The 20,465-nt window shown below is 36.1% G+C and overlaps 1 protein-coding gene and 1 non-coding gene across 2 annotated transcripts; both read right to left on the bottom strand.

The window, feature by feature from the left end:
• Positions 1-949: 949 nt before the first annotated feature.
• On the bottom strand, positions 950-11,533 carry LOC104090585 (protein arginine N-methyltransferase PRMT10). The gene is made up of 8 exons (XM_009595718.4): positions 11,289-11,533; positions 8,515-8,707; positions 8,107-8,212; positions 3,893-4,082; positions 2,741-2,926; positions 2,572-2,655; positions 1,745-1,945; positions 950-1,425 (listed from the first exon to the last, which is right to left on the bottom strand). Exons 1-7 carry the CDS (start codon positions 11,460-11,462, stop codon positions 1,769-1,771), a joined length of 1,110 nt encoding a protein of 369 aa, XP_009594013.1. The 5' UTR covers positions 11,463-11,533; the 3' UTR covers positions 950-1,425; positions 1,745-1,768.
• Positions 10,279-10,373, bottom strand: LOC117275343 (small nucleolar RNA snoR109). Its single transcript, XR_004505507.1, has one exon. It is a non-coding gene; the product is annotated as a small nucleolar RNA snoR109 (small nucleolar RNA).
• Positions 11,534-20,465: the final 8,932 nt, after the last annotated feature.

The following is a 20,465-nucleotide window of genomic DNA, read 5'->3' as shown; positions in this document are numbered from 1 at the left end:
ATCGATTACTGATTGTGTAGAAAATATCCCAATACAAATTTTAAGACTCAATTATTTATTTAAATAAATAAATAAAAACAAAAGTGAAAGAAAGTGATAATAATTTTTGGCTAAAAACATTAAGATGAAAATTAATAATGAAAAAGAAAAAAAAAGTGACAAAATATTTTGGACAGAGAGATTTTAGTGAAAGAATAAAATTAAGAAAAATAAAAAAACACCAACAAATAAAATATTAAGATAAAAAATAAAGTAAAAAGGAGTAAGGAATTACTACTAGAAAGAATAAAAAAATAAAAATAGAAAATAACTACAAAAAAAAAATGATTAAGAGTGCAAAATTTTATTAGAAAGAATAAAAAATAAAGTGAAAAAAATAACAACAAAATACGGGGAAAAAATAAAAAAGACAAAAAATGTGCAAAACAAAAAAAACAAAGAAAAAGTAGGAGAAGGACCTTTGGTGAAGCCTAGGCATAGAAAGGAGGGGGCAGCCTGGTCTTATAATCCTCAAAATGGACATATTTTGTCCTTTTTCATAAGGGAAGCATTTTGATCATTAAGTCTTTAAAAGGGGCTCTCTGTGTCATTTTTTCTATTAACATTCATTAGTAGGAAATCAAATTATTGTCGCTAGTTGGACCTTAAACTCGAATAAAATCACCGGGTGGAGAAGCAAAGGAGGGGGTTTAGTTACTTCGTAACAAGAATGATACAACTGAAATTTAAAAGGCCATTTAGGCCAAAACAGGTCATTATTTTGGATAGAGCTAAATCTGTTACTTATTTGCTTATGTGCTGCCCCTTGAGAGGGAAATGGTGAATGGTCAAGATAATCGACTTAAATGTAACTAAAGAGATCCATAGGATTCTTTCGCCCAAACCAAACTACTAGAGCTGAAACGGTTAAGATAGCAAATGGAAATGGACATTTATCTCATCTCCAGTCTTTGACTTCATAAGATTGATATTCTAAATTGAAGTGGCTAGAAAAGATAGCACTAACACCTTCACAAGAGTACATTGATGAGAATACATAGCAGTAATTCCGGCTTTAGATACAATATTTCCCGCACAAACTGTGGGGGACGAGTGATTTCTGCATACTTAACAAAGCGCTCGAAAACCCCTAAACTCCCAGGAAAACCTCCTTGTCTCCAGGCCCGAACCAAAAATGAACAACGATGCAAAAGAATTTAAGAGGCAAATTTGTTGGAGGAGGGTACAAGAGTCTAGGGCAAGACAAGTTGAGAAATCAACAAAGGTAAAGGAAGCTCTAAAATCTTGGAACTTGCCAAATACTCTCATTTTCATGCTCTATATCAGAGTACAACAGCATAAGTTAGCTGCAGAAATGGCTGAATTTCTTTCTCAGGGACTCTTGGATGCCACTTGCGTTCCTCCCATTGGCCTTTAGACATGACACTGCACATTGAAATCTAGTTACTCCAAATGGTGATAAAAGTAGGATACGTAGTGCGAAAGTAGGAAACAAGATAAAAGTGAAATATAAATCAGGAGGAGAGTACAAAGCTGTAAAGACAGATGTTTTTAAAAAAGCAGCATATAGAGACAAACGCTACGTATAAGCCCAGAAGGAGAAATTGCCAAGCATTGAAGAAGTTGGCAAAAATTGCAGTAAAGAGAGGACAATCTACAATATCAGATGAAAGGTGCCAGTTCAATCATAACACCGAGGCGGTTTTAACACTGAATGTTCAAGAGTGTAATATATATACTGTACCTCTGAAAAAGTATGCCGTGTTCCTCATTCTATGTGAAACTTTTTGCTGAATGATGGAAGTGACTTCCCAGAAGATTGTCTAAGCTCACAGCCAAACTCAACTTCCAACAACCGATGGTTTTCTTTAGAGCGATACATTGAGAAATTAATTGTCATTTCATCCCCTTGGCTAACACGTATGGATGGATGTAACAAGAACACCTGTCAATACAAAGATCAGGCACATGAAAACCAGGAAAACATTTAGAGAGAATTTTGGAAGCAATAAAGTAAACTATGGCTTTAGACAAGCTCCGAGAACTCGGCCAAGTTAATACAAATATTTAGGTAGATTAACTTACAGAGAGGAATGGATACACAGTATTCATATATCCAACCCAAACTAATTGCTGGGTGTGAGGCATAGTCATGTATGTATGTAACTAGTGTCCGACACATCCGATGAAAAATTTTGAGATGCATATTAATAAATTGCTGAACTTCATCATTCTTAAGTTACAAATGGGATAGACAATTTAACTTCAGACAAAAGATGAAGCAATGGCTGCCAACTTCATCACATAGAAAAGCAAGAATATGGATGGGAATCACTGTACCAGTCATTATTTATATGCATTGAAGAGCGATCATAATCATCAAACATGAGAAAACAGCATTTCCTTATTCATTACATACAGCAACATTATACAAGTGAAGTAGCCTAGTAATGTTTCAATGGAGGAAAAGACTATTGTTTCCTTATTGGTTTAAGATCATATGCTACTGAATATCCATTAAACTAAACCATTCAAATTGCAGAGAGAGATCATACAGTAGAATACACATACCTGCTGCCCCCAGTGTGTTCCGAAGTCTTCACTAGGAGCTGTCGTCAACTCAATCTCATGTTTAGCTGGACTTTCCTTACGTCCCTGAGGTAACAAACCAAAGTGAGATTAAAATAATACTAATTTGTACTCACTATAACACAGAAAAGACACAGTAAGGACAACTTACTCGAAAATGGACATCAAACCATCCTCCAAACCCACAGAATCGTGAGTTTTCTGCAGTAATGGATGATGAGATGTTTGCCTGAAGACTGAGTATGTCATTCACACTTGATGTTAAACAATCAATCTCCATTATGACAGCAGGTTTTCCAATTACTTGATTTGGATGAAGGTTGTTCCACAATGACGTCTACACAAAACATTAGTATGGTCTTTGAGAAGTTCAAGGAGCCAAAAAACGAGAAATCCATCAATAGAAAAAGACGGAGAGGTGAAATGATGTAATAACTTCTCATGATACATTAAAAACTAGCAAGAAGGCTATTGAAGCCAATCAAATTTTTGACAAAAAATGTTGACTTCTTCCATGTCAGTGACCAATCCGTAAAGATAAACCACCATTTTTAGCTTGGCATTCACATAGAAGAAGCTGTATCTCGAGTCATCTCCATTCGCCTCAATCTGTTCAAGGTCCCTAATGAATTCCCATGTTTGAATATACTCATCCAATACACTTTCCCACAACGTAACAAAGGTGTGTATTTGAATTTCACTAAGAAGCTACATTAAAAAAAGTGTAGCCTAGTGGTCATTGAAGTGGGTGGAGAACCATGAGATCTCAGGTTCAAACCCCAGCGGAAACAAAATACACTAGGTTATTTCTTCTCATCTATCCAAGCCTTGGTGGATCTAGTTACCTGGTACCTGTTGCTGTAGGGGAGGTGGCAGGTATCCCGTGGAATTAGTCGAGGTGCGCCCAAGCTGACCCGAACACCACGGTTATCCAAAACAAACAAAGGAAAGTTGAGTATGGAAAAGATAATCAACAGAAACTAATGTACCAATTGTTCTTCTCTTTTAAGGTTTCTAGTTACTACTGCACAGCTACACCTGTAAAAGCAGTCAAACAAACCTCAAGAATGTGGAAAACATATGCATGCCTAAACTGATAAACACAATAAAACAAGTAGGCTGGCATAACAGTAGCTTATATATTGAACTGGATGTTTTTCCAATGAAAGGAAAAACAAGCTGAGTTTAGTTTTATTTCAGAAGTAAAGCAAACACCACAAGAAAGATAATATATAAACCATAATTGGTATATGGTATAATCGACCTAACAGTTTCTATTTTTCGAAAAGGAAATAACACCAACCTCTAGATAGTATTTTCTCTGTTCCTCTGTAAAAGGCTTAGACAGACTGCTCATATCCACACCATAAAAAGTTTGAGTCTCATTGACAAAATGGTACCAATCATCCATGGCTCTATCATAATCAATCTTCTTTTGATCCACTAATCCAGAGTGGATAGGTGCAACCCATATTCGAGCATGGCTTGGGTACCTGGAAAAGCAAAGCTTCTTAAAACAAAGGACCGACATGCAGAAAGAATTCATGCTTAGATATAAACTATTAAAATAGCAGCAACCCACATTTGGGCATGGCTTGTATTACCTGAAAAGCAAAGCTTCTTGAAGCAAAGAACCCACATGCAGAAAGAACTCATGCTTAATATAAACTACTAAAACAGCAGCAGCAGATATAACAATTTAAAAATTCTAAAAGAAAAAATGTCATTTTGTGAATTACTCTACAAGCATTTTTTTAAGGGAAAAGGGTTAAATTTTCCCCTCTACTATGTGAAAAGGAACAATTTTGCCCTCCATTATACTTTTGGTCCAAAAATACTCCCGACATTACCCAAGTGGTTTAAATATACCCCTCCTCAATCCCAGATAAACACTCAATCCCACAATGACACTGACATTTTTTTGTGAGGTGGACACCACATGGTATGCCGCCTCACCGCCCCAACTCATTTTACCGACTCTCCTCCACTTCTTATTCCATCAGCACCTCCTCCCCCTTCACTACCACTGCCACCATGATCACCATCATTTTCACAAGCTTGTGTTGCTATGTTGTATTGAGCCTTCTTTAGTTACTTTTCGAATGCTAATGGTACTCTGGATTAGCATTTGCAATTTCTCATATCTTCTTACTTCAAATATTTATGCAGTCATCATTAGTTCCTCAGTGAGTTGATAACTGCTTGTTTCTCAAGATAATTCTTATGTTCAAGTATTGCTTGGAAAATACTCAATCAAAAATGGTAGGATGATGATAAATGCATAATTCCACTTTGATCCTTTTTGAGTTATTTAAATGCCTCCTGGGTATAATCTCTTCTCAAGTTAATCTTTTTTTATGATGATAATCCTTTTTTATGATGATAATCTAAAACGATATCAATAAATCTTGAGAGTACTAGAAAAGCATATAGTAATTCCATTTAAACCATCCAAGTGTAAAATGAGCTTGTGAGCAAAATTCACCCATTAAAATTGATTTTAGGTAAGGATATTTAATACACCCCTCTATTTCATTTTACGACATCATCACTATTTGGGAAACCAAACTATGTTCATTGATTGCAATTTTATAATTAATATTTTAATAACATAAAATTGTGACTTACTACTCTTTTATAATGTTTTTAAATATGTAATTTTATTTTGAAATTTTTTTAAAACTTGTTGCACAAGTTAAGATTGAAACTTAGATGAATTGATGCTTGGACTCCAAACCTTTTCATTTTTTTGAAGCGGTTGTTTTCCTTTTTCTTTTATTGATGACCAAGAAATCCCTAGACTAGTAGCTCATGGTTCGAAACTCGGTGTGTAATGGGCCAACTCCTCTACCTTTCTCCACTTCAATACTAGGTTTTTTATGCGGCCGAGTTTGAAATAGTGACATGCGTCTCACAAACAGATTACGTGTTGCGTTCTTACCATTAGACCCAAGTCCCAAGGGGTTTTCGAAATGGCTTCATTAGGGATAAATAAAATTTGATGGTTGAAGGTTTTTGTAAGAGGTTAATTTGATGGAAAAAAGATCGGAGTTTAGTATACATTTTAATTAAGTATTAGATAATTTAAAATATGAAAAAATCATGAAGAGATATTATCTACTGTAATTTCATGAAAAAATCTATTAAAAAAAAAGGCATCCCGGTGCAATAAGCTCCAGCTATGCGGAGGTCCGGGGAAGGGCCGGACCACAAGGGTCTATCGTACGCACCCTTACCCTGTATTTCTGCAAAAAATCTAAGAATGTCGAAATTAATATAGGTAAAACAAAAGGAATACCGCATAAGAAAATGAAAAAAGGTATTCACTAGCCCTCAGGGGATACTCAACGATATCACCTCACCTCACCGCATTGACGTGTCACATTCAAGTGGAGGTGCCATGGTGTATGTTATTTGCAGATAACATAGTTTTGATTGACGAGACACGAGGTAGTGTAAATGAGAGGCTGGAGGTTTGGCGTTAGACCCTTGAGTTTAAAGGTTTCAAGTTGAGCACGACCAAGACATAATACTTGGAGTGTAAGTTCAGCAATGTAACCTAGGTAGCGGACATGGATGTGAGACTGGAGGCTCAAGTCATCCCCAAGAGAGATAATTTCAAGTACCTTGGGTTTATAATAAAGGGAAATGGGGAGATTGATGAAGATGTCGCATATCGTATAGGAGCAGGGTGGATGAAATGGAGGCTTGCTTCCGGAGTCTTGTGTGATAAGAATGTGCTACTAAAACTGAAAGGTATATTCTACAAAGTGGTGGGTAGACGGACATTATTGTATGGGGCGAAGTGTTGGCCAGTCAAGAACTCTCATGTTCAGAAAATGAAAGTAGCTGAAATGACGATGTTGAGATGGATATGCAGGCATACCAGGTTAGATAAGATTAGGAATGAAATTATTTGAGAAAAGGTAGGAGTAGCCCCCGTGGAGGATAAGATGCGGAAGGCGCGGCTGAGATGGTTTGGGCATGTTAACAGGAGAAGCACAGATGCCCCAGTTAGGAGCTGTGAGAGGTTGACCTTGGTGGGTATGAGGGGTAGAGTTAGGCCAAAAAAGTATTGGGGAGAGGTGATTAGGCAGAATATGGTAGGCACCCGCGCGTGTCTGTTTTCTTTCTCAGATCGGTAGCAGTGGTGTTAGCATGGTATCTCTTTATTCTTCGATTGATGGTACTATTTAGTGTTTGATTGTATTCTTTCGTTTTAGTTTTCTTAATACCTTGTTGTTACCACCTGTTGCCACTGATTCTTTTAACCTTGTCTTTAGCTGAAGGTCTATCGGAACCAGCTTTTATGCCCTCCAGGGTAGGGGTAAGGTCTGCGTACACATTACTCTCCCCAGATCCCATTTGTGGGAACTCACTAGATTGTTGTTGTTGTATAATCAAAGAAAGCTTTTATTTCATGTGAACTTTTCATTACTCAAAATTATGGATAGCAGCAGGTAAATTTAAGGTAGGATTGGAATATGGAACCCCCCCTCCCTACCCCCCCCCCCAATTTTAGCTAGCCCTAACCACATTGGTGCATAGTTGAGCATGTCCACATTAATATGCTCTTTAAATCAAATCAAATCAAATGCTAAGTATATATCATAAAAAGTAATCTATTCTAATACAATATCATATAAAAGTGGGATCTACAGTAAGCACCCAAGGGTGTGGCTTAGTGGCCAATGAAGTGGGAGGAGAAACATGAGGTCTCAGGTTCAAATCCCAGTGGAAGCAAAAAACACTAAGTAATTTCTTCCAATCTGCCTAATCATCGGTGGGAAAAGTTAACCGATACTTGTGCTAGTGGGAGATATAGGTATCTGGTGCAATTAGTCGAGATGCGCTCGAGGTGGCCCGGACACCATTATCAACAGAAAAGGAAAAAACAAAGTGGGATGTAAAGTATCCACATAAACACGTCAAGAAAAATAATTATTCTAGAAGATAGGGAAGTAAATGTGAAGGATGCAGAAGTCCAGAATCGTAGTTTTGATGAAATGAATCACTAATTTAATCGTGGAAAAGCTATTAATATCACAACACTTGGGTAAGCATGTAAATATGAAGGTTTGAACAAAATATACGAATATACAATCAAACCTCTCTAAAACAGCCTCGTTTGTTCCAATAGTTTTCGACTATTCCGGCGAAGTGCTATTATAGAGAAAATATATTATAATATAACATAAAAAATTAGTTCCAAGGAAAACTTGACCGTTATAGTGAAGTGTTATTATAGAGGTTGTTTTAAAGAAGTCTGACGGTAGTTTATCTACATAAAAGGATGGGGCTGGTAAATGTAACTTGAACCCACTACAGTATCTCTGAAAAGCTGGTCAGATGAGTCAACCAGATAAGAAGTGCATACACACTCAAAGTATACCAAAGTATCAGTACATTTAAAACTGGTGAGATACAGAGGTTATTAGACAAGCAAAAACTATGAAAAGCTAAAGTTTGAGAGATGAAAGTAAAACATATATTGGTAATACAGGCAATAAATCTTACATGACTCCATTTGGGTTAAGCCAGCGTTCACGAGCACAGATAACTGAGTCAAACATTGATTCACGTAGAAGGAAGTATCCCATCCATTCTGAAATGATTACATCAACTGCACACCACCGATTTACACAATCAGAATCAGAGACGGTGGTTATTAAGAGATGATGAAGGGTTATTCATATTTCATTAGATGGTCAGAGGAGACGTGAAAGCTAAGCAATGGGAATAATAGAGTCGAGACCAATATATATACATACATACATATATATATATACATATATGTATATATGTATGTATATATTCATCTATATATATATATATATATATACATATATGTATATGTGTATATATATATATATATATATATACATATATATATTGCAAGGATTAATAAGAAAATAAAAGACTAACCCTTCTCGGGCAGAGTAATATCTTCCATTGACCCCTCAATCACTTCAACAACATGCTCAAGGCCATTTGTTTTAACAAGTTGACGTGCATGTTCTGCCATCTTGGTGGCTTCGACTGCATAGACCTTCCTTGCACCTGCTTGTGCTGACCATATTGCCAATATGCCACTCCCTGTCCCTACATCCAGAACAGCCTACAAAAATTTCCATCTAAATTAATCCCAATATACAACTGAACATCTTAGTGAAGATATTACTAGCAGCAATCCAGCCAGAGCAACCATTCAATTAAGAGTTCAAGAAGAGCAATTTATGTGAAGCTTATAATTTAAATGTTTGTCTAATCAGAAGTACAGCTTTTTTGTCTGAGTACTCGATCAACTTAGTACCTCATCCATGGCTCAAGATGGGCGTGCATATAAAAGAAAAAGCAACCAACGACTTTCTTAAGTTCATGTGCATATAAAAATCGTCTCAAAATGTTTTCCCAACAAGTATTAGTAAGTACATGGAAGGAACAACTTCTTCGGTTACTTGACATAAGATGGTTCAGTCAAATATCATATGAACAGGAAAAAGTTGAATTTCATAAATCACAACCTATTTTTATTAGGATATTATCACATCATAACTCTACATTCTATGCATCCCATATCACTATAACAACAAACCCAGTACAATCTCACAAAGTGGGGTCTAGGGAGGGTAGAATGTACGCAGACCTTAGCCCTACCTTCCGAAGGTACAGATGTTGTTTCCGATAGATCCCAGAGAAAAAAACTAAAAAGAAACAGAAACAGCAAGTAGTAACCATAGCAAGCAAAGGTGATATAATAATCGAAGCGAAAGAAACGACATAAAGTAGAAGAAATATGCGGATACAAAGAAATGAAAATACAAGACTAATACTAATGAAACCGGCATGAAAAGGAGACATGCCTGCTTAACCACTACCCTTCTATCCTAATTCTCAACCTTCATGCCCTCCTATCAAGGGTCATGTCCTCAGTAAGCTGAAGTAGCACCATGTCATGCCTAATCACCTCTGCCCAATACTTCTTAGGCCTACCTCTGTCTCTCTTCAGCCCCCCCTCCCCTATTGCCAACCTCTCACACCTCTTCACTGGGGCATCTATTCACCTCCTCTTCATATGCCCGTACTATCTCAACCTATCTTCCCTCATCTTGTCCTCCATGGGTGCCACTCCCAGCTTTTCCCAAATATCAACATTCCTTATCTTATCTAACCTGGTATGCCCACAAAATTGTGAGACAAAAAAGAGGCCTCACACAACTAGTGTCAGTTATATGAAGCACAAAATATAAATTTTCGCACTTTACTAATGTCTCAGTATTCACAGCTAAAAGCCGGTGAATGGACAAACTCTACCCGAGGCTTTCAGTATTTGCCTTATCCACCAGAGTAACCTCAGATAATCATCTGGAACCCCAGGAAGAGACAAGATTATCAACTAATGTTGTAAAACAATGAACCCAAAACCATCTTTCAACTAAAGCCAAGACCTATCCTAAACATAACTTGTCTGATAATATCATACAGTAAAGTTTCTTGGTTTACTATTGAATGAGTTTGTGCTATCATCACGTAAGATTAACCGACTATCTTCTCAAAAAACACCCAATGCAGATTTTTTGTAGAAGCAAACTACAGAAGTAAACCGCAAGGGACCAAGACAGTGAGGCTGGGAGGTGCAGAGATGATCCTACACCATTTCATTCTATTCCCCTTCACAGTGGATATGCAAAATGTAAGAAGTTGGGTAAGCAGATAGGCCAATAGATTTACAACCACCAACCACTTAACTTCTCCAGTCAAATATATTCATATAGCTATCGCCACCATGGCAGTCAAGATGAAGGGTACCCAATTTAACCCTCTTCTTGGTAGATGAAGGTGTAGCTTCAAATATCATATCACTAAAGAAGTTATTTTCTATGTGGCTCGGACTCTCCGAAATGTCACCGGGTGCGCGTCGGATTTGCAAATGTAGTGCATTTTTGGAGGATCCACACGGGTGCGGCAGCATTTTGGATAGTCCATGCAACACAGGTTATTTTCATCTTGTTTATCTTCTTAGGGTGTTTATCGTGTGTTTGGTGTGACGGAGAGTACTTCTCTGGAAAATATATTTTCCAAAGAGAAGTCTCATTTTCTGGTTTTTAGTTGCTGGAAAACATCTTCAAACCAAAATGGAAAAAGTGACTTCCCCCGCTTATGGATGGGAGTCATTTTTCTTTACAACATCTCAAATCTTCCTCCATATCACTTGCACCAACTACTCCTTAGATATTATTATCAATCTTTAATACTCAAAAATTTCATCAAAACACTATCAAATTTGGTGACATTATTATCAATTTTAGCATTTTGAGAATCAAGTTACTAACCAAACACTCAAAAATAAGTGAGTGGAAACCATTTTTCTCCGTACCAAGAAGTCTTTCACCAAAATAGTTGCTCAATAAACTAAGCACTTACCACCTCATATCATTAGGTGGCGTCTATTTCAAGTTTTGCACAAAAAAGAATGAGAAGCTTTTTGAGAGTTTGAGAAATTTCAAGAAAAAAGCTACTACCTGTTTTTGCAAAAACAGCATCAAACAAACAATTTTCCGAAAAACTCAAAAGGTTGAGTTTGCAAAGAAACTACATAGCAAGGTGTCATATTGGCTACCTTCGCAACTTGAAATAAGGATACCGGTCCATATACAGAAGTAGATCCGCATATAGATATAAAACATAGGATTATTTACCTTTCCGATAAAATGATGTTTGTTTTCGAAAATAGCGTTATAGTAAGCATCCATACGAACACGATCAGAAAGCATCTCTTTTTGGTGGTAAAGAAAGGCATAGGTGCAAAAATAGTTGGCATAATCGACGCCCTTGTCAACCTTGGGGGCGACGCCATTAGAAGAGCTACCCATGCGGCTACCACTTGGAACTTTACAGAGAAATTTTGGTTCGAATTTTAGGGCAGTAAAGAGTATGCCTGTGTCTAGCCCTCAACTTAAATGGACAAATGGTGCACTTTCTGGCCGTTGATTCTACGAGTTATTATGCTTTTTCTTTGGGATCTTTTCCCTCCATATACAAAACTAGTTCCATCGGGCTACCCGGGCCCAAATCTAAAGAAATATAATTTGTATTATATATTTTTACAGTATAATTAATACTACTCCATAATCTAGTGGCACGTTAGAAATGTCTTGTTTGCAAATCTTCGTACTTATTAAAGTTTTTTAGTCATATAATTTTATAATTCTTAAAGAAATAGTTATTTAGGAGGAAGGAAGTTTGATAGGAGAACTAGAAATATCAAATTAAAGAGATACAAGTGATTTGATATTCAAAATAACATAATTTAAAGTATTTAAAACAATTACAACTCGCGAAGATAATAAATTGGAAATCATTAGTATTTTTATGAGTTTGACAACATATAATTTCTTTAGTTATAGATATAAATAGATTTCTTTTGATATTTATTAAGTAGCAAGAGTTTTGCTAATTAAATGTGGTGATTTAAGCTTAATTTTAGAAGAAATTAAGGGGAAAAACTAAATTCATGAAATGAATCTCAAGAATTAATTAGTTCTTCATATATAGTTTATGCTTAAGACTATTAATTCTCAATGGACCAAATAAGAGATTTTAAAGATAATTTCATCTTGACTGATACCACTACCTTATTTTTCAACGTTGCCAATAATTTTTATTTTTTAATAATTACAATACATCATAGAAATTTTAAAAGTAACGGATAGATTGTGCATAACAGATTTCTATTCAATTCAGAAAAAATAATTAGGAAAAAAACTAATTACATGAGACCCATACTTAGTTTAAAAGGAATAAAATATAACCTCATACAATTACCAAAATTCAAACCCCTTTACAAAAAAAAAAAAGAAAATTATTTAATACAAGTTTTAAGAAAGAAGAAAAAATCTTATGACTTGTTCATGCAAAGAAAAAAAAATTCTCATAATCGTGATATGTTTTCTCGTAAAGAATAACTATTTATATAAAAGATCTTGAGTAATTTTAAATATTTTTACCAACAATTTATTTTATTAAACTTGTAAGATGGTAGATTTTGACAATCTTCAAAAAAACATGAAGTAAGGTGCATCAAAAAGTTAGTGGTAGATGAGATAAATATTTTTAAAGGAAATAAAATAACTCATATAATAATTAAAATTTCAAACAAATATATTTCTAATATATAAAAGCAAAAGTTCACTTCACTTCTTTAACATTCTAACTTTTATTGTTGATGAAATTATGTATTTCAAATCAGATGCAGATTAAGAATTTAGAGTTTATGGGTTACGTTCTAAATTCTAATATTTTAAGTTATTCAGTTTTATACATACTCTATAAATTTTTAAAATAAATACAGAATTTGAACCAAAGGTATTGGATTCATCCGAACCCATAGCTAGCACTCCAGCTCACTAAAGAAGCAAAAATATTGGAGGTTTAAGGATAAAAGATATAGTAAGATCTAATAAATGCTCCATGTTATAAACAGTATTTTATTTATGGTGAATGTCTATCTTTAGAGAGATATTAGAGTTTATTTCTTTGTGGCTAAGTCAATTTTTTCCTATATATAGAGGGGTTCTATTCCATTATAATTCATCCCAAATTTATAAGAATTCTCTCTCTACTTTTCTCTGCAATTTTCTTCTTTTTCTTTTATTGTTTTATAACATGCTATCAGTACGAGACTCTAACCAATTGAGTAGATGGTAATTATTTTAATTTGTAGATATACTATTAATTAGTTATCTAATGTTTGAGAAATTAAACCACCCATGGAGAGAAGATATAGGAATTTGCGTGAGGTTCTTGCATGAATGTACTTATATTCCTACACTAGGCATCTGCTATGGTCACCAGACTTTAAGATATGTGCATGGTGCTCAACTTGTACATAATATTGAGCATAATGACTGTCAATTATTCCATGAACTTCCTTCAAGAATAAATTCTGGATTTATGGTAAGTATTTTATCTTATTTTTCTCTTCTAAATTCTTGAAATTCTATAATTTAATTTTAAATATGTGCAGAGACAATAAATTTTGATTATAACTCTAATAGAGTTTGTAAGAAATTATAACCACCCGAGGTGATAAAAATTATGTGTCTTGCCATGATCAACTTCATGTATTATGTCAAAATATTATGGCAATATGATTATTACATGGCAAAAGTAATGGAAGCAACATATCTTGCCTATAATGATTTTGACCATGATCATAATAGTATAACTTTCTCCTTGAAAGAGATATTCACCATATGGATGTTGATGAATAAGTGATAGTACAAAATTAATTGAGAGCCTTAGAAGAGTCAATTATACTATTTTGGAGAAATAAAATTGATTATCAATAAGGTATTATATCGCGGTAAGTATCAAATAAACTTATTAAGTTTCTAAAGTATTTACGAAAGTGTTTAGTTATATTAAGACTATAAATAAAGGAAATATTTAATATCTTCTATTACTACAACTTGCAGCAGGGTAATATGTATGTGAAAGGTTACCCATTTTATTCTTCAATCTGTACTATACAAATAAAAGAATGTCACAATAAAGTAGAAGTTTATTGATATAAGAACCCATATCATAATAAACTTGGAGTTTATTGATAATTGCACACGTCATGGTGTAAACATGAAGTTTATCAATATTGATAATTTATCTAGTTGGCATAATTGGTTTAGCCATGTTAATTTAAGTATGATGTGCAAAAGTAAAAGAGAATTCACATGGGTAAGAATTAAAGAATTAGGAAGTTCTTTACGAATTCTCTTATGTTGCTTGTTCTCATTAATTAATAGACCTACTAAAATTGGGATTGAATCCCATGAATACTGAAAATATCAAAGGTGAATATGGGCTCATTCACCTGCCATGCATACCACATAAGATGCATCTTTGAGATGGTTACATATGCGATTACGATTAGCCCGCAACCTGGTATTTGCGAGATAACTTGCTCAATGATTTAATTAGAGCATAATTTCCAAATTTTTTATTCAAGACAATTCATCTTGATAAGTTGGTTTACATCACAGTTGGTTTAGCAAAATAATTTATTGAGTGCCTCTACTTAATAGCTAAACTATTACTTATGAGAACAAAGTTATCTATATTAGTTTGATATACGTTACATACGAAAGTATATTGCATTCTCCTCTCACAAGTAGTTCAGGGTCAGGAACCAAATAATTTCATCTTACTATTATTGATGTGCGATGTATATTCTGATTAACACCATAACGTACAAAGGTAGGTTCTCAAAGTTGAGGAAGCAAATTAGTTTTTCTAACATGAGAGGGAAACAGGATAAACAGTTGATAAAAAGTTACATGGAATGAATTGTCATTTGTACTTTTAGATCCTCGAATAAGATAATATGAAATTGAAGTTCATAAAAAGATAATTCATCTGCAATATATTGCAAAGCATACCAAACGCATTTATCGACCTAATAAAAGTAACTATATTCTCACTACAAATGCTCCTATTAGAATAAGTCCTAAAAGGACAAAGTTTATGGTACGCTTAAAGCGTATAGACAAACCGGTTTCAAATAAAATTTTTGATAAAAAAGATGAAAGAATGATCATAATAAGGAGGAAAGTGGTCTAGAAGATCACATAATATATCACTTCATAAAATCTCAGGAGAGGTTCAGGTACGTAAAAGTATGAATGCAGTTCAATCTGCACTTCAGGCTTCACATGGTGCTTCAGTTATCCATGGATCCCAAAGTGCTCGTTCTGGACAGTTTCCATAGCCACGTTAGCAGAGAGGTTGCTTTGAGTGTGGGGATACTAGGCACATGGTGAGGGATTGTCCAAACTTCGGGCAAGGATACCACCACAGAGTACTCAGGTTGTAGGTTCCGCTCTAGTTGTTACTACACCAGCACAACCAGTTAGAGATACGGGACAGGTGGGTAGAGGGCGTCCTAGATGGGGAGGCACGACCCGTTGTTATGCTTTCCCTGGTAGGTTGAGGCTGATATCACTACAGGTATGGTTCTGGTTTGTCATTGAGATACATCAATTTTATTTTGATCCGGTCCTATTTATCGGTGTGAGTTATCCTACCTTGCTTCATATATGGGTACATTTTGTGATTCTTGTACCTTGTTTATATGTCTACCCGTGTGAGCTCTATTGTGGTAAGTCATGATTATCGCTCTGGTTGGGCCACTATGGAGGATTATGAGACTATGGTAGACTTTCTGTTACTGATATAGTAGGTTTCGATGTGATTTCTGAATGGTTTGGCCACGACTTCTGATTTGGGTGCTCTGCAGGTATGGGAAGTCTGCTACATGCTGTGGTTTTGTTCTACGAGGTTGAGTTAATAGATGGTTTTTAGTTGTTGGGATGTTTATCTTACTTGTAATTCCGAGTTGAGGATGGGAACATGTGTTCTCTGTGGATCGGTATGTTTGAACCGGGCTACGTGTCGCAGTGGAGTTAGGTTGAGATTTTTGTGATTAGTTCATATGCATTGCTTCTTCCTCGTGGAATGGATTCGTAGTATGGTACCGATGGGAGTTGTACCAGTTGGACTTGTTTGATAGTTCTCCCATGTGTTTATCTTTCCATATTCGGTCATTTTCGAGTTGTGCTTGTCGAGTTTGGATTGCGATGTATGTGCCTAGGTGGCGTTTGATGTGGCTTGTTGGTCGAGTGAGTAGTTATGAGTTTCATGTGTTTCTTACATTATTGGCAATGTTGTGAAGGTCTAGAGCAAGTTTCTAGTCGCAATAAGGCTATTTACCGGTACCAGGTTGAGTAATGGGCAGTTATTGTGGTCAGAGTTGTTGATATGTGCATATGTGTAACGACCCGACAAGTTGTTTTGAGAATTAGCATCTCGTTTGGTGGCTTAAGGTCTCGAGCAACTTCGTATTATGTGTTATGACTTGCGTGTGTGGCCGAGTTCAATTTTCGGATGATTCAGGGTCAATTTGGAAGAAGGATTCTTGTTTTAGAAGATTAAGCGGTAAGAGTTGACCGGAATTTGACTTTTATGTAGACGATTCCGAAATGGCATTTTGATGAGTCCAATAGTTTTGTATGGTGATTTTGGACTTAGGCGTGGATCTGGATTTGGAGGTCCATTGGGTAATTTGATGCATTTTGGCAAAAATTTGAAAATTGAAGTTTTGGAAGGTTAAGAGGTTTGACCGGGAGTTGACTTTGTTGATATCGGGCTCGGATTGCGATTCTGAGAGTTGGATTAGCTCCGTTATGTCATTTGGGACTTGCATGCAAAATTTGACGTCATTCCGGATTGATTTGATATGTTTCGGCACGAGTTTTGGAAGTTGAAAGATTTGAAAAATTCATAAGTTCGATTTGAGGTGCGATTCATAGTGTTGACATAGTTTGATGTGATTTGAGGCCTCGAGTAGGTCCGTGTTATGTTATAATACTTTTTGGTATATTCGGACGGGGTCCCGAGTAGCTCAGATGAGTTTCAGACGAGGTTCAGATCATTTTCATGCTTTGGGCAGGTCTGGTATTGGTGCTTCGCACCTGCGATATTTTGGAGCGTAGGTGCGGCTCCGCTTCTGCTTGAGTATGGTCTCTTCTGCGATGATTGAGGCCTGGGAGGGGGCTCGCTTCTGCGGAGTTTTGCACGCAGGTGTGATGGCCGCTTTTGCGGCCAAGTGATCGCATATGCGAAGATGGTCGCTTCTGCGACTCGTTTGGCGCTTTTGCGATGTCGCTGGTGCGACTGTATTTCCATAGATGCAGATCCTGGCCTGGTGAGTTGTATTCGCAGATGCAAACTTTTGCTCACAAATGCGAGCTTTTCTGTTCGCAAATGCGAAGGTGCTGGGCAGAATCACATATATGTCGAGGGTTTGATATTTTCAACATATTTTGTGTTGGAGACCTCGATTTTGGGAGATTTTTCGTGGGTTTTTCAAGCAATTCATGTTAGGCCCCGTAAAATTTTGCCAAGGAATTTAAGGTTTTGTGGTGCCGAGGTAGACTAATGTGCACGAAGGTTATAGAATGCATGGAGGAGTTGGTGTAATTTTTGGCGGAAGAAGGCAATTATGCGGTCAGTTTCACGACCGCAGATCCGTTTTGTGGGCCGCATATCCATCGCGGAGTTGAGCAGAAAATAGTTGAATTTTTATGGTTGTTTCGTGGTCCGCACTTCTATCGCAGAGTTAGCATGAGGAATTTCGTTAGGCGATTATGTGGTCCATTCTGCGGCCACATAAGTGCTCTACGGACCGCAGACCTGACCGCAGACCGGTCCAGGCCATCCCAGGTTTTTGCATCGCTTTCGCGGTCCATTTTGCGGGCCGCATATCTGTTCTGCGGTCTATTCTGCAACCGCAGACTTGAGTTCGGAGGGTCAATTTTTCTATTTTTATAACCCAACCCTATTTTGTCACGTCCCAAACTCGGGGAGCGCGACCGACGCTCAACCGACAGAACCCGGCCGAGCAAGCCTGTTAAATTTCCTTCTACCCAAACTCATCCATGAATAAATAGGAGATGTACTCCATTAATCAAACACTGAAAAGATTTTTTTTAATAACTTCCATTTTATTCCCATTATCAGCTTCATTCATAATTTCTAAAATATTACGAGTTTATAGAATTAATGAAAAATATGAGTTCCAAATACCAACATTTCTAGTTCAATTCCCAATATCAACCACAACCTACAACCTGTCTGTGGGGCCTCTAAGTACAATAGAAGAGTAATATGAAAATACCGACAGCAAGGCCCGGCTATACCTCAAAACACAGTACATGAGAAACAAAAGATACATGACCCCAAAATGAAGTGGGGCTCACCAAATTAGCTGAAAAGAGTGTACTGCTATCACTGATCAATGTTGCCTGTTGTAGAACCACATGCATCCATTAAAGATGCAGCGCCCCCGGCAAAAGGGACGTTAGTACTGTCTAATAGCACTGTATGTATATCTAAAAGTCTTCTTTCAAAATAGAATGCCTATATAAGAAAGGCAACACATAGAAACAGCAAGTCACAATCAACAATATCCAAATGTCTAGTTAAAACATAATAATTTTCAAAATACGAACTTCATATACAAGTTTTTGGTTGGGAGATCATTAGCACTGATATTCCATCGTCTTTGTTAGCATAGAGTCCGATCACACCCGATCGGCTAGGCCAGTCCCCACGGATAATATGGTTTGACAGGTGATGCAAAAGAAAGCTGTTACCAAGAGTAGTACCACCATGTGCACAACATGGCGTCCGATCTCCACCCGATCAGTTAGGCCATCTTCCCACATATGCCGTGTGGGTTGACTTTTCCAATCCACAATAGTTACCAGTTTCATCCCAATTAAGGGGAATAATATCACAATTTCTCCAATATTTCAATTTTATCCCAAATAAGGGGAATAATCACAATCCACCCCTACACCGGCACATATAGTTTCAGGTGTGGGCTTTATGACCCACCCTTTCTCGGTTTTGCTAATGATGCTCCCAAAAACATTTTGATTTAATTTGTATACAAAAGTAACATAAATACAATTGTACTCATCTCAACGTTTTTCACATTGTATAAATTCTTATTAGTATTTCCAGACACTCACAACAACAATATTTCCTTGGCTCATTTGGCCATTCACAATATTCTTTATTCTTGGCACGGTGGTCGTATTTCATATTCCACACTTTCGCCTCTTTCAATTTCAAAGATCACCATCAAATATCAACATATAGAATATTTTAGCAATCATATAACTCAAATTTATTAGTAATGAGAACTTTAAACACAAAAGTTTTCTTCCCAAATAATGGGGCATACCGACCAGCAATACAAGCACACATCAAAATCATAAGCAATCAATACACCATTTATTCTTGCAATACTCTTTCCCAGAAATGACAATATACAACTTCAACACCTGAGTATGTAAGAACTCAAATCACACTGGATATATTTGTAAAGCAAAGCATTAGTTAAAGCAACCACTTATGGGCATGAATTGAGTACAAAAGCTTTTAGGCAAATCTATTTTCGAAATTATTTTTAAACAATTGAGTCGAGGCTCATTTCATATTCTTTATCGCATCCTCTCAAATCATTTGCACTACTAGCCACAATCATAACTTAAATTCTTGGCACGTTGGCCACACACTATACCCCTATTCAATTATTTCATTTCCAACCATCTTTATAGATTATCAACATTAAGACATTTCCAATCAAGACTTTAGGTACACATATGAGCAATTAAGAGTCTTAAGAATATTGAAATTTGCTCATACAATTTAGCATACTAGCTTTCATTTGAAATAAGATTCAAAGCCATTACATTTTAATACGCAACCCATACTTTGAAACTCACGGGAACATTATGGAATTCGATTCTAAGAGAGAAAGTTTAGCCAACATACCTCAATTGAGCTTCCCTACATTCTAAAATATTCCGAAAATCTTAGCAACTTCAATCTATTTTGAAAATGTAACAAATTGAATCAAAATTAGGATGATGATAATGGTTCTAGCCCATTTGAGCATTTTATCAAACACTAGGTGTGAATTAAAGTTCTTAAGGCCCTTTTGCGAAAGATTCCTTCATTCCCCAACCCATTCTCTACCATTTTTAGCTCACAACATTCCCACATTCTTTGATAACACATGCATGCAAGATAACAACTCCCATACCTAAGAATTATCTCTCTAACTATCCTATTTTTGTAAATTTTCAAAATTGAGAGCTAGGACATAGATTCTTATCTTTGGGATGAAGACTTCCTTTGTTAATCCTCAGTGATTGAGTAAGAATTGATGGATAATAGGTTGAAGGTTACTCCCCCACTCTAAGAACTCTCTCTCACTCTAAAGTATCAGGTTTTGCTAAAAAATGGCCCCT

Source organism: Nicotiana tomentosiformis, chromosome 5, assembly GCF_000390325.3.
Source record: "Nicotiana tomentosiformis chromosome 5, ASM39032v3, whole genome shotgun sequence".
NCBI lineage: Eukaryota > Viridiplantae > Streptophyta > Magnoliopsida > Solanales > Solanaceae > Nicotiana > Nicotiana tomentosiformis.
This window is presented reverse-complemented; position numbering and strand designations above follow the sequence as displayed.

Excerpts from the sequence above, each read along its gene's own strand:
- LOC104090585 (XM_009595718.4), bottom strand. The coding sequence starts at position 11,462 with ATGGGTAGCTCTTCTAATGGCGTCGCCCCCAAGGTTGACAAGGGCGTC. Across the intron at positions 8,708-11,288 it reads AACATCATTTTATCGGAAAG|GCTGTTCTGGATGTAGGGAC; the intron begins GTAAATAATCCT and ends AAATTTTTGTAG. Across the intron at positions 2,927-3,892 it reads AGAGAAAATACTATCTAGAG|ACGTCATTGTGGAACAACCT; the intron begins GTTGGTGTTATT and ends TGTTTTGTGTAG.